Consider the following 15,241-nt stretch of genomic DNA (forward strand, 5'->3'; position numbering starts at 1 on the left):
AAGTACAGACCTGCTTCAATAGTTAAATGCTCCTAATCATTTAACAGTAGAACAATGCTGTCCTGGATACCGCTAGCGTAAAAAATAAACCTGAATTATAGTGTAGCTGTAGTCATGCTCTGAACATACATGTCAGTAATGCCTCAAAGAACAGTCTTTCTAAATGGCACACCTGTTTCAGGACTACCCACTACTGGAGGAGACACCTCTATGATTTAACCTGGAATTAAACCCCTTTGTGTCTAGTCATCCTACTGATACTTGTCCTACTGGCTTGCCTGAGCAGGCCCCCATGATCTGCTTAGCATTGCTCTATGTCTATTCTTCTCATCACTTAGTCAGACTTCTTGATTTTGGGTGTAGACACATTGTCTAGCTTCCCAATGCATGCAATGTGTGTTAATGATGATGTTCAGTGCTTCTATTTATGTATAAGAGTCTGCATCTTATTGCAGTGCCTAGTCTGCTTTCAGAGCCTTGTGAAGAGTTTGGTTCTCTTCTAGACATTTGAAGACCTGAAAACATCAGTACGCCAATTATCCAAAACAAAATTGCTCTTGAATCACATTTCTGGGTTCTAAATTAACCAGGAGGAAGTAAGTTTGTAGGGGCTAAAAGGCAAAGAATTAAAAAATAAAGGGGGAGGAAGGAGATGGAATGATTACAGTGATTACTGGGGAAAAAGGAGGGGGGTAATGCATAAGGGGGAACAGTGTGAGGGCAGCAACTGAAGGAGAACAACTAGGTGAGACACCCCAAGAGCATCCTCTATTTTCTGGAAGCATCAAAGAAGCCTGTTGGTCACTGTTAGAAGACACTGCACAGATGGACTCTGCATGACCTATTGTGGCTTTTGTATGTTTTTGTCACATGAATGTCCAGTGCACTTTTAGATTATGCACTGCTGATTTTGTTTACCTAATCAAAATAAAGACAAGAAATAAAATGGCTCTAATGCCAAACAGTGAAACTAGCAGTGGTGTAGATAGGTTTGCTTATGAGGAAGGAACTGAGAAAATTAGAACTGTGGTTAATTGGTAATGAAAATGCTGTGCAGATATCTACGTATAGCAATTGTGTGCTCCTAATTAGTTTTCTGACCAAAACAAAAAAGCATCAAAAATGAAAGAAAACAGTTGATAAACTAAGATGCTCTAGAAATTTATTTAAAAATAATGTAAATCTACCCTAACTAAATATTACTTTATAAAGTGTTACTATAGGTTAGCACTGAGACCAATGTGTTACTGAGAGCACGTGGATGATAAGAGATCTTTCATGTGGCAGCAATGCAGACTAAAGCTCGTTATCAGGAAGGAACTTCTGAATACGTCTCTCTGTGAGTGTCTGTACTTCTGTGTCTTGTCATCTGTTTATATACTAAAAGGAGTAGTTGAAGACAAGCTTTTGGCCTAACTAGACCATGTTTAGTTTCATATTTTTATAGAAGTGTAAGTTCTGTAAATTCTAGTAGTATTGGAGCTTCTGCAGATGGTACCTTCAGAAGACAAGGTTTCGCTGTTTGTCTTGCCAAGCTGTCTTCCACATAACCTTTTCTGGATTCAATGTTGCTGATGTTTGAGATACACTAGTGTTTTATATGGAGCTGGTGGAGAGAAAATGGTGTTTTGTTAGCCAGTCTCCAGAAACTTCTTGCATGTCAATTCCTTCCATTTTTTTTTTGTCAACAAAAATGAGTTTGGTTATTTTGGGATCTTCATACAACCCCTGCTTCCTCTCGTTAAACTTTGCTGCCTCACTGATCAAACATGCTTCTTGAGAGGCAAATCTGTAGAGAAGCATTAACTTAGGGTTAGTATTATACTATGTACCCCTCTTAACTGGTAGCTAGATAATCGTTGGGGCACCAGGGCTATGTCTGTACTCATTATCAGTAAAAGTAAAAGAGGGTTTGACCTCAGCTTGGTGGCCAACTGAAAGAGCCCAGGCATTGTTTCTCTGTTGGGCTCTTACACTCATGGTTGGGAGACAGACTTTGCTGCCATAAGCAGCATCTTCTGAAGGAGCTAGCCCAGTCCTTTGCCTCTGTGATGCAGTTCTTAAAAATGTACCATTTCCTGCAATACTTCTGAATGTGAAAGATTACAGGTTAACCATTAGCAGAGGCTCATGGCTAGAAAAACAAACAAACATATAAACACACAGGGTTTCTGAATGAATACTACTTTCCCTTCAGTATGCATTACTTCAGTCCTCATGGTCTGCCTACATTCAAGAAAGCAATGTTCCTCATACGGGCTACTGTGATTTCCCTCATACAAGAGGGATAAAGATGAACCAGTTGCCAAGTTTTTCCTCCTCTATAAATCATCAGAGCCTCTGTCAGTTGATTTTCTTGATGAGTCCCTTATCAGCTGATCAGATTTCTGCCAATTGACTTGGTTTCCAAGGCAACTGCTCTCTTGACAAGCCAGTTCCCTTCAATAGTAGGTAACTTATTTTTTAGAGTAGGTTGATTACATTTTAACTGCATACTTCTTAACAAGATCTTGCTGCAGAAGTTTCAGCCCTACATGAAAGTGAAAAGATAACAAAGAAGCAAAAGACTGACTAAAATGGAGTTGACAGCATGGTAAAGATACATAAAGTGATTTCATAATCTCTCACAAAATTCATAAATTGTACATATTCCCTGAAGATAAGCATGCCCACCAGTTGCTCTCATTTATATATGTATTCAGGGTATTCTTTTTCTGAAAATAATGAAAGTTCCTCGGTTCTGTGAATACAAGCAGTGGAGCAGCCTGCTTTTGCAAAGAGCTATGTCTTTAAACCTATTGATACTGATGTTTAAGGAAGCATAGGTTTTAACCAGGCTTTTATTTATTTTTTAAAAACTCAGTTCAGACTTTGACATGGTCTTCCCCTTCGTTGCTCATACATAGACTGGTAACTGTTCAGGTTACCACATCCTTTGCTTCAGGGTCTCTTCTATTCAGCTGGTTTTGTATTCTACAGAACTTGTGGGATTGTCTCTATTGAAGTTTCTTCGATTCTTCGTATGGATTAATGTTTTAGAGGAAGAGAAATGGACAGGATATAGGTATTTTTTTTTCTGAAGAGAGCAAACTCAAACATCCATATTCATATAGGCAGTCATGCCTATAGGTAGCCATGGTGTCATTATGCCTACACGCAAGTTTTAGGATACTGATTTCTGAATATAGCTGGATTAGTATTAAGTGACTGAAGTAGTTATTCTCTTGCTTATTCAGTGTCCTTTCCAGAGGTTATAGTCTTGGTTTCAGGGATGACAAAACCTTATAGAATTATTTCTGAAACTTCTGGAGTTTGTAGGACAACTTATTCACATGAATGAAATCAGGTTTTGATTTGTGTTAAAACACTAAACTGTATTGAATGTGTACTATAGAACCTTCTTTCTTAGCCTATGCGTGTCCAGATGTTGGTCTGTTTTAGGGATGTAAGCACTTACCTTTTTTTTTAAAAAAAAATAAAACTAACTTCTTCCCAAGATGACTAGGAAATGCTATGTATGAGCTTCAATAATTTCAAGACAGTTTGTACAAGCGTTTGGATTTTAGAGCACTTAAATCCTCATGCTGTAAAGGAAAGCATGATTCACTGTTAGCCATAATAAAGCAAGTGTTCCTCTGTAATGTGATTGCTTGGGAAATTTTTGACTGATCACAGTCAGCTTTCCAGTCCCTTTTATAGGGAAGTCATCTTACAAGAGCTTTGTGTTTTATTCTGTCTCCATCTGTTGATAGGATGACTTACATCTCTGTCTGGACTGGCAGACAGGATTTAGGCGCCAATCCAGCAAACCACTTAAAAAACAGTTTAGCTTTAAGCTTTATAGCAACTAACAGGTTTAAAAAAAAAAAAAAAAAAAAAGAAATAACATTGCTAACACGCTACTGTTAGCCGTAGAAGGAAATTTAGGAGATTAGGTTGTATTGGTACATGAACTATAAATGGAATAAGAAGTGTGAAATAAAGCATGTATTGAGAATAGAAAACATAGATGAAGACCTTTGTCTTCAGTACAGAATTTAAGGGAGGAAAGAGTCCTGTTTTAATAATAAAGAGAGTCTATGTTATATACATGGACATCAATGCCTCTTGGGTGTATAGATCTGCAAACAATAGATTTATTCACAGATGCATGTAGCAATTTCCTTTGGCCCCAAAAAAGTCTACTAATATAATCAACAAGAATTAAGGCATTGCTTTACAAAAAAATAACATCATGCATTTCTTTTACTAACAAAACTAGACTACATTATGCAATTAGAAATAGTTCCCATGCAGATCCGAAAATTCTAATACTTACATTAAAGTTTGTCGAGGTTTGTTTCTTTGAAAAATCTTCTCATTAAATCTTGTAGAAGTGTTAATTCTATCATAAGAAACCGTTGTCCTTGTGCATGAATAAACCTACAGTTTTAAAGTAGTAAATTTTATATTCATGGTGATAAAAATTGGATCAGTTTGAGTTTAGTTTGGTTCAGCTTCCAGTCTTACTGTACAAGTGGAAATGCATCAGTTTGTATTCCATAAGGGTGACCTCTTGTGGTGTAAATATGTCAGCATTTCTGAAGGAGCTTTCTGTAATACATACTGAAGAAAGTTGTACTTAACGTGTCATTTTAATGAGCAAATAAACTAACAAATTAGTAAAAGTAGTTTATATTTTCCAATTAGTTATTAATACATGGATCTTGTATTGAGTATGTGTGAAGAAGGAAGCATTTTGAGCATTGTATTCCGTTATATTTCTGTGTGTTTATATTGTATTTTTTAGTGACCAGATGAGAAAGCCTGGTGTAGGTTCATTGTGGCCAAGAAGTGTGGGGTGGAAGAGACGACTAGCAGGTACTCATATAAAGCATTTCAATCTCCAGTCAAAGAAATGGAGGTTTTTAAACTATTGTTACATTTTTTGTGTGTATATATATATATATTTATATATATGTGTGTGTGTGTGTGTATGCATGTAATCTATTCTTACATTTGCAGTTGTGAAATACATTCAAATAGATTTAATCTATTTTTTGTGACTTGGAGATCTTTTTTTCCCCTGTATTTTTTTTTTCTAAATGCATTGTATTTTTAGTATTGGTATAGAGGAATAATATTCAAGAGATACTCACTCTAAGACCTGTTGACGTTTTCTCATACGTAGTCTTAAAAATTTGTCAATCCCTTAACACTTCATTGTCCATCACTTTTTGTAAGCTCACATAGTTTCAGTGCAACTAATAAGGCTACCTCAGGCTATATTAGCTGAAGATAAAGATTCTGGATTCCCCTGCAGGGCTGCATTTTGCTAATTTTTACATAACAGATTTTAAATAATATTTTCTGAGAACTGGCATGGTTCATACATAGCAAGTGCATATTTCAGAGGCTGGTATGCAAACTTGAAGTTTTCTACTTCGCTGTTACTTTATTACTATTTCACTAGAACTAAGCAGCTTTGTGATTCTGGATTGTTCTGGCAGAAGCTGTGATATGCTCTGCTTTTGTTTACGTAGAGAAACTGGGAATACTTAACATATCATGGGAGTTGTTATTCTATGGGGCCGTATCTTCTCCATTTACAAGCCTTTTAATCTATTTCTGCTATTTTATTGGAGAAAAATCATGTGTGTTATTATGATTGTCTTTTTATATCTACTTTTTTTTTTATTTTAACATCATATAGCTTCCTTACTTCATCCTTAACCCCAGAATAAATAGTTGGATAGCTATAGGAATTCTCAAAAACTTCAGTAAGCCAGAGGGAGTGTTCATTCACAGATTATTTCTACTTTCAGATTTCTGTTTGTACTTTCACGTTTTAGAGAGGAGGTAGACTGTTTTCATATTGGTATGGACGTAGCCAATAAGTATTCCATGAAAAGGTTAAACACGGTAAGTCAGGCAGTACACAGCTTTTGAAAGCTCAGTGTTGCTAAGGCTCTTGTATTTACATGCTAAAAACAGCAACCAATAAATGTAGGCTGATTAGTGACTTTTTTTTTTTTTTTTTTTTTTCTACCAGAATGCAAAGCTGTGGTTAAGACCTGTGAAAAACTGAGACAACAAACTTCAGTTTGCTAAACTCTTTTGCTTGAGTATTTTTCCTATTGAATTACAATTTGCTCAGTTAGGAGGTTCAGGACTGTTTCTGCAAAATTTCAACTACAACTAGTACCATAACTTCTCATCTGCACCTTAAAAATCTCCCAGGACTGGGAGTTCTGCAAGTTTATAATTTATTAATGTCAATTTTCTTTACAATCACATATCCACTGCTTATTCTTATTGCTAGGATTAATATTGTTTACTAAAAGCTACTAATCTTTTTTTTTTCTTTTTGATAGTTACAAGAGATACCTGACTAAAAAAATATACCATGATGCAACTTATATTTTATATAATCTTTTTTTTACTCTTCTTTTTTTTCTGATGGATATGAGACAATTGCAGAAGAGTGGCACAAAACTTCAGTTCTTTTTGTTCTGAACTAAAAATTAAATGGCTTTTTTTTTTTTTTTTTTTTTTTCCTAGTAAAACATCTGGTCATATCTGTAAATACATACCTGAACTTTTCTATTTATTGCTCCATAAAGTTAAGCATGTGCATGGTTAGGAAGTTGATCCCATCTTAGCATTTACAAGAAGTAGCTGTCAATTAGAAAGAAAAGGGACAATTAAGTAAATATGTGGGTTTTGTGGTGGGCAAGATAAGTGGAAGCTATTCCAATGGTCTCATTTCAGCCATGCTCTTACCTTATCCAGAACAGAATTTTCACTGCAGTGTTTTTGTTAAACTACTCCTCGAATCTAAGGCTCTGAGTTCATTTGATCTGGAAACTTTAATAAAAGGTCTGCAAAATAAGTAAAAAATAATAATTCTGTTACCTAGTAATATGTACTTACACTAATATGTATATATGCACATACCAGCAGTATATTTTATGAAACATCAGCTTTTTTTTGCATGATCTATGCTAATATATATTATTGATAGATTTACTCTGTGTAAGAGATACAGACAGTCAATATGGATATACAAAAAAGTTTTTTTTAAATCTCTGGATTTAAAAAAAAAAAAACAATTAAAAAAAAAAACATTAAAACAGTTTAAAATTGTTTCACTCTTTCAAGTAAAGCTCAGCACATTCATTTTTTTAAGGTCTGAGATACTGTCCTCAGAACGCAAACCTCTTAGTATTCTGTTTTAGATTTATCATTATGTTTGAACTGGCTCAGAATTTACGTTGTAATTTAAATGCAAGAGTTGGTAACAAAGAGTAGGAGATACTTTCTGACAAATCTGTCCCTTAAAAGTACATATGGCTTTGTTCTTGTTACTTAGTGGAGTTGTGTGGCTTACTTCCCTATTTAAAAAAAAAAAAAAAAAAAAAGTTAAAACCTCATAAAAACTAAAAAAAAGAAACCCACAACCAAACCTCAACATTATAACAACAACTTTGTTTGCTATCAAGATAAGGAGATTAACCTGATCTTGAACTCCAGAAGTATGCCTGCGTGCATCTTTAAGCAGTTGTTAGCTCCTTCCAAACTAAAGTTGTACAGAAACTCTGGCTCTCCAGAAGTAGTGGGTCAATGGTCAAGACCAGAATTTTGTCACTTCACGTAGTGCCAGGTAAATGTGAAAAGGATGTGCAGCAGATTGAAATAATTCTCAGTGATGCTGAATTCATATGCAAGTCAGTACTGGAATCTATTTTTTTTTTATGAAAACCCATTTTTACCAACAGCCTTGTTCAGTCTGAAAAGAGATCCAAGCTCTCAGTTTTGCTTCCAGAAGATTTCCAGACCACTGTTTTTTTTTTTTTTTTGGTCTACCAATTTTTAACTTTCTGTTTGCTGATAGGCATGTTTTATAATTCCTTTTCAAAAGAAACTATAGAAAAAATCTTTTTTTTTTCTTTCTTGAAACTTTTGTTTTTGAAGGGGATAAGGTTTCTGACAACAAACGGTAGCTCTTTCTCATTCACTTTGTAGGAAATTGGTTGAGGGTGGCCAAGAGAGCTGGGAATTGGTTGATTTCAAACTTCCTGACATGTTTATTGGAAGCAAAACATCTTTCTGATATCTGCACTTTCCTATTTATCTCCCAAAATGCTGCATAAGAAATTGTCAAACGTGTAACAAAGAATAGAGAGAAGTTTGCGTTTTATGTGAATTTAATCAGGAAGTTTTCAAAACCTGATTGCTTGAAGTGGTTAGAATTACTAACAGGATGTTTTAACTAGTAAGACTTTTTCCCTTACTTCTTGCTTGAGACTAAAGTGTCAGTTAATCAAGCTTTGTGTAATATTGTGCGTGTGTACTAGATAAAATTTTTAGCCCCAGAGGGTTGTCTGTAGTATGGATGTTTTTAACACAGAATAAGCTGTCACATGGATGCAGAGCTGAAAGACTGTGGGACATGTTGATGTAAATGTAGTCATTACCTTCCAATTCAGCAATCAAATGAAACATTAATGTCAGCAAACAGAAACAAATCTGGATTTACACTGCGGTTTGACATATCAAAACATTTATCCATGTTGTTTTGCTTGAAACTTTTATTTTGGAAAAAGTGTAAACAGAAACAAAATCTTGAATAGGTAGAATAACCTAGAATATAGAAAAATAAGACTTTTTTTTTTTCCTGATTGATGAATAAAGTGTTTGTGATGATTTATTTGTGTAGAAGTTGAAACCTTCACTGAATATGTGCTTTTGTTTTGAATGTGTTTTGAAGGCTTAGAGGATGACACAAGAGTAAATGAATCAGAAGAGGAAAAAATCTTTTGGCATATGAAAGTTCTACCAATTCTACAGGAACTGAAAAGCGGTGGGTAACGCCGTTCTTGAGAATCTGTTTTCTGTTCTGCTTCCTACAGGAGACATGGGACTCATTTGTATTTACTATAGAAGAATAAATGTAGTTGAACTATGTAGTCTTTTATGCTTTCATATGTTCAGTGACTTAGCAGTGTAAAATAAACACTGGTTTAGAGATCTTGTCTGATTAAAATAGTTTATCTTAGAGGTCATAGCTCTGCCAGCATAGCAGTCAGTGAAGAGGTAATAATTTTAAGAATAAAGTACTTCAGAGATTCACTGTTGTAAGCATAGGCTGTATTGAAGGTCTAAACTAAGTTTAGAAAAGTGAGGAAATCTTAAAGAAAATTTCCCTTTATGCTTAAAGTGTTAGATGTGTCAGAAAAGCATGTAACGACCCAGAATATCAAAGCAAAGTTGAGTAAATTAAGTGTGTCTTGAAAGATTGAACCCTGAAATCCCTTTTAGTTTCATGAAAAAGGTTGTTTAACTTCTCTGTATAAACATTATATTTATTTGAATGGTGGGTATATAGAAAGTAGATTTTTTTTAGTTCTTTTTTTTACAAGCAGTTAAAAGTGAGCATCAAAGTAGGGGATTGATTCAACTTAACAGGATCTTTTGCAGAAGTTTGTTATAGCATGCTACAGATTAAAGTTATATATATATTTTTTGCATAATTCTGAAAATGTAGATGAGCATGGAGCACCTGTACAGTGCTGAGTGATTCCCTGAATGCACCATTATTTTAAAAAGCCAAGATTCTCATTCCCACATCTGTAACTGATGTGTAGAAAAAACAGTGGTCAGAAAATTGGAAAACAGTTGTGCAACTTCACCTTTTCCTTGCTTAATGCTGAAATTGTCAAATATCAGCCACTGAATTAACCTTTTTCATAGTGGTATGTTCTTTATAGGCAAGCAAAATACTATTTAAAGGTAAAATCTAATCATGTCATTCCCTTGATATGACTGGAACTAAGGAAAATAATTTTCAGGCCCTTTTTCTTCAGTCCCTATTCAATTTGGCTTAGTCTGCATTTGTCTCTGTTTAAAAAACAAAACACTTTTTTCCCCATTTGATTATGACTTAATTTTTCTAATAATAAGTTATCTAATGGAACTTTCATATCAGTTAATTGAATATAGTACTACAAAACCCTTAGAGCTTGTGAGTTTTTCTGTTTCTTGAATATTAGCATACATTGTGACTAAATTGCATTACCTCCTGCAGATGCAAGTTATATGGATTTATTTAGGTTGTTAACTGCACAACTGTTTTTTTCCTATAAAAATAAGTATTCAAATAATAATTTTAATATAATTTTAATGTTTTGAGTGGATCTATTGGCAATTCAGTGTATTTTAACTTTGTTTGCAGCTACTTGCTTCATATCTTTCAGCTAATTCCTTGCATGTGCATTTAGGTCACATTTAGTTTTACGTGTTGCTATATTAATAGGGAAGCCTTTCCTGCCCTTTTTCCCTCTAAAAGCTTTGTACAAAGCTTTTTGTTCAAAAACAAAGCTAAAGTTCAACTTGAAACTTAATTATTACCTTAAAATCTTAAGAATATCATGTGATTTGAGATGACTGTTACTTGAAAGAAATATATATACATATAACCCAAAAGTCTCTCTTTCTATAGGAGCAAATACTTTATTTTTTTACCTTCCAGTACTTGAGGGAAGATAACCTTCGAAAATCTGCTACAGGATGCATGATGAATAATTGTTGTTTTTAATTTTGATGAAATGGGGCAGAGACCTTTCAGTTTTGGTTCTTTGCCTCTCCTGTTTCACCACGTACTGAAGCAGAGGGTTTAGAATCGTGGTAAATTTTGTTGTATTTTCTGTCATGATGGGAGTGGATGTGGACTGGTCATTGCTGTTCCTTGAGTATGACAACTGTAAATTGAGAGCCTCCAGGTACACAGCATTAGAGGTGGATCCTTGAATCTGCCTACACCTTTGGGCTCTTAGATATAATGGTTCTCCTCATAGTTTGATCTCCTTAAACATTTTCGTGCCAACTGCTTTGCCTCCTTGAATATGACTAGTTCAGCTGTGAAGTACAGCCTCAGTAAACCTGGAATTTATACAGACAGTTTAAATGGGTTTATACAGTGCCTTATTAGTGTCACCTTACAAACAGAAGCAAATGTGAGAATAAAGATTAAAAATAATAATAATAATAATAAAAAATTTTTGAAAATAGACAAATCTTTTTGCTTTCCCTCTGAGGTAACCAGGTGTTTGATTCCTCTGTGTAGAGGTGCATTTTTGTAAACAATTTTACTACAGTTTTATTTTTCTATTTTTTAAATAATATTTGAGGGACTCAGATTAGGAGATAGATGACCTCATCAGTAGCATTTGAGTGGGCAATTGTGCATCTTGCACCTCTACTATACATCGGAGAGTTCTAGTAAGTTTTTACATTGTTTTGTTCTTAATCCCAGCAACACTTGATGTATTAGGTTAGTTACTGACTATTGTATTAGTTCTGTTATTGACAGAAAAATATTCCTTAACTGTCTCTCATTCTCATGTAATATTTGGTAGGGCTCCATAAAGAAGGCCTGCAGATTAATAGTTTCCTGGTGGACTTTTGGTCAATCTGATTATTAGCATTAAAGATGAGTTTCATTTTAGGTTTAGGTATTATTTTGGCTCTGTGATTGCTTGGCCTGATTCTCTTCTTTTTGAAAGACAAACATAAATCTTTTTTCTGAGGATTGCATTATCATCTTGAGAGATTTATTGGCCACCTTATTTTTGTTGTTGTGCAACCCATTCTATATTTTGTTCTCGTGTTAATGTCTATTGAGATGCTCTGGAAAAAATGGCACTAATCATTGTTTTTTATTTTTCTCTCCCTTCCTCTACCCCTTTCAAGTAGAAGACAAAGTAGAAAATCTTTGTCTGGCTTGTACCAAACTCTATCAAGCCTTGAATGAAGGAGATATGCTTGGGAAAAGATTTAAAAGAAGAGGTGTGCTTCTGAAGACGTTATATAAACTTGTAGACATTGATTCAGATCCACTTTGCCTGAAGCTGGCAAAGATTATTCTCTCTGTAAGTGTTTTTAAATGCTGTTTGATAGAATGTGGAGGAAGCTTAAAATTGTGAATCACAACTTGTATTTAACTTTGTGTTTTGTCATTCTAAAGTATTTCTAAACTAGCGGTTCATTGCCATATAAATACTAGTCTTCCAAATAGTTAAGTTTTACAAGGTTAGATAATGTTAGTGGCAGACCTAATGCTGAATTACGCTTCTGAGGCTTTTGGTATCACCTCATAAGATATTTGTATAAGCAAGCAAGGGAAACATGGTCTAAATGAAACTGATATTTAGGGAACATAAACATAAGCTGGAAAATTATATCCAAAAATTATATCCAAAGAGAAGTCAAGTCACTTGAGGAATGTAACGAATGGAAGTCTGCAACTATCTGTCTTGAATAGTCAGAGGTCAAAAAGCACCATCTGAGAGAAAGAATTAAGTTTGTTTAACCTAGAGAAGACTAAGACATGCTAACTTTCATCAGGCCTTTTTGAAAAAAGGGAAATAAGCTGTTTCTCTGAAGTCAATGGGAAGGAGCTGTACACTGTAGCATGTCTAAGGTAGTCTTTAGAGGTCGACATTGGAGGCATAGAGATTGATTGTGAGATAGTTCTGGATGCCTTAAAATAAGGCATGTAAGACAGAACTAGCAATCTTTATTAGAAAATAGAAAGAAAAGGATGCCTCCAAAAGTACAGTCAACTGACTTCTTAAAGACAAACGTATTAAGAAATAAATAAATAACCTTAATTTATGCTAAAAACAAGGTATAAAATCAGATGTAATATGAAATAAGACTGAATTATTAGTATAATTTGAAGTAGACAAGTGGTCAATTTTTATAGAAGTGCATCTGTGATTTGAAAAGTGATTTTTTAATTCATTTTTGTTGCTGGCAATGTCGGTGTGGTGACAAGTCTTGTCTGATCTAAGCATGACACAGCAGGTTTGTGCTTCTAAAGGGTTTATCCATTTTTCATTCGTGGTTAGGTGAGTCACCTGCTGCCACGATCTAAGGAGAGTTCCACATCCCAGTAATCACATTATTATAGTTGTACTTGAAAAACTTGATAGTAATATATTTTTATGCAGCATGCCATTCTGTTTAAGCCTCCTTTTTTTCTTCTTCTTGGATTTGTGATTTATAGAATGGCTGTGTTTCTACAAGAAGCAGGAAGCTAAAACTATTCTTCAGTTTTAGCATCAATATTCTGCATGGAAATCTCAGTGATGTTATATTTTATGTGTGTAATCAATAGATTAAAAGTTTATAATGATGAAAAAACCCTAGCAAAATCTGTGCTTAGCTTTGACATAGGTTGTATGCATTCCTGAGTAATGTGACCTTGCTTGAGCATACCCATTCCTGTAGAAATTGTCCCTACATGTAATTCATCCCTTATGGATTGCTTTTTCTCCATTAGTAGCAGCCTGCATTTATTTGATTATTCCAGACTGCTTTTATGAAAGAATCTGATGGTGTCTTTTTTCCAAGGACTTACGTTGAAGAATCTTCATGATTTCAGGGATTTTTTTTTTATTTTTTTATTTTTTTTTACCTTTGGAATGAGTACATCAGAGAGAATTTTTAAGAATTATTGAGCTGAGAATTTTTAAGAATTAAATTTAGGCAAAATGTTCTTGCGTGTTCTGATTTAACGCAATAAAAGAATGTTTCCCCTAATGCTGCCAGTTAAATCTCTCAGTTAATTTGTTGCTTTTAAACCTACTGGTTCAGCTTCTATTAAGTATATATAGACTGTCACTGGTGAAATGATACCACCTGGCATTGCGTTGTAGACATTTTAATAAATAGTGTGTGGAAGGATTCTTCTTTAAAGTGATTTAGGTCAGTTTAATCAGCAGATATAATTATATATTCATATATGACATAGATGTTACGTGGTACTTATTAAGAAGAGTTCCTTTACAGACATTTTTCCATGGAAATTTAAAAATCTTGAACAGGAGAAGAAATTGCCCTTCAAATGCAGAGGAAAGGGAGAGACATGTCATCAGAAATTTTAACGCATATTTTCCTTTCTCTCAGTGACCTTTAGTACATTATAAGATATTATTTTTGAACATTTGTGAATAACTTTCATTATAAAATATTGTGTTGTACAAGATATCTTTGTTGTATGGCTGTAGATGCTGAACCAGTGAATCCTGTGCAAAATTTCTTTGGAAGAGTGAATTAGAAATAATAGATGTGCAGTCATATACTACCTGCAGAAAATACATAAAAAGGTGTATATTATCTGTTATTTCAAAGTCAGTCAGCACAGTTTGCTAAAGAGAGCTTCAGGTAGCTAGGCTTCAGTGTCCTTTAATTGTGCAAATTTTACAGTTTGACTCAGTATCCTGTCAGGGTTTTAGCTGGAATTTAAGAGTTTTACTGTGGGAGTACAAATTTGTCATGATGTCTGAACTTATAAAATGTTATGATGTATTTTTGTACGTAGATTTCAGTTGTGAATCTTGTGTCTTTTTCTTCACAGATGAAAGTGGATGGAAAAAATCTTCTCAATGTCTGCAAGCTTGCATTTAAAATTTGCAAGAATGAAAAAAATGATTATATCATTCAAAATGATAAATTATTGGGTATGTATTCTTTTATTATATATAGCTTAGATGTTACAATTCAATAGTTAGATTGATTGTCTTTCAAAAAACATTCTCAGAGTTAGTGTTAGACATGCACATGTTGGACTTGCTTACAGCATGAAACTAAGTTTCTTCTAGTCCAGTGCTCTGTGTTTGCCCATGGCTATAGATGATGTTATTTAGGGGATTATGGAAACCTAGCTGTTTTCTGTGGTCTGTTTCCCCTGTACTACGCCAGCATCCAAAATTGTTTCATTCTGTTAGGGACATTAGATGGTATACCCCTATCTAATCCTTTTCCATTTATGGATCTTTTGTCCATTAATTTGTCCAACTCCTTTATGAACTTCCTGTCTCTACAATCTTACAGAGCAACAAGTTCTAGAAGTTCTCTGTCTGCTGTTTAAAACCTCTTTGCTACGATTGCACGATTTGAGTTTCTACACTCAACTTACCTTCCAGCTTTGTGATTTTTGTAAACGTCTGTCATATCACATCTCTTTCTCCACTTCAGACTGAGGCATCCCAGCCTTTTAGCTTTCTCTTCGAAAGGATATTGCATCATTCTCTCAGTTGTTTTAGTAGCCCTTCTCTGTACCTTCTCTAGCTCCAGTAGATCCTTCTGAGATAGACAGAACAAAACTACCAATAGAAATCAAGATGTTTTTGCATGAAGTCTTATAGAAGTGAGATAATGCTATCTGTGTCATTGGCCATCATCAAGAAAGATAATG

At 34.3% G+C, this 15,241-nt stretch overlaps 1 protein-coding gene across 1 annotated transcript in view; it reads left to right on the forward strand.

Moving 5' to 3' along the window:
* The window catches only part of ARMC2 (armadillo repeat containing 2), a 64,669-nt gene that overhangs the window by 17,312 nt on the left and 32,116 nt on the right, over window positions 1-15,241 (forward strand). Inside the window, exons 7-10 of the mRNA XM_084283635.1 lie at window positions 4,790-4,860; window positions 8,750-8,842; window positions 11,734-11,909; window positions 14,402-14,504. Coding sequence (XP_084139761.1) covers window positions 4,790-4,860; window positions 8,750-8,842; window positions 11,734-11,909; window positions 14,402-14,504 — 443 coding nt within the window. The remainder of the gene's footprint in view (window positions 1-4,789; window positions 4,861-8,749; window positions 8,843-11,733; window positions 11,910-14,401; window positions 14,505-15,241) is intronic.

Source organism: Netta rufina (genome assembly GCF_964035555.1).
Source record: "Netta rufina genome assembly, chromosome: 3".
Lineage (NCBI taxonomy): Eukaryota > Metazoa > Chordata > Aves > Anseriformes > Anatidae > Netta > Netta rufina.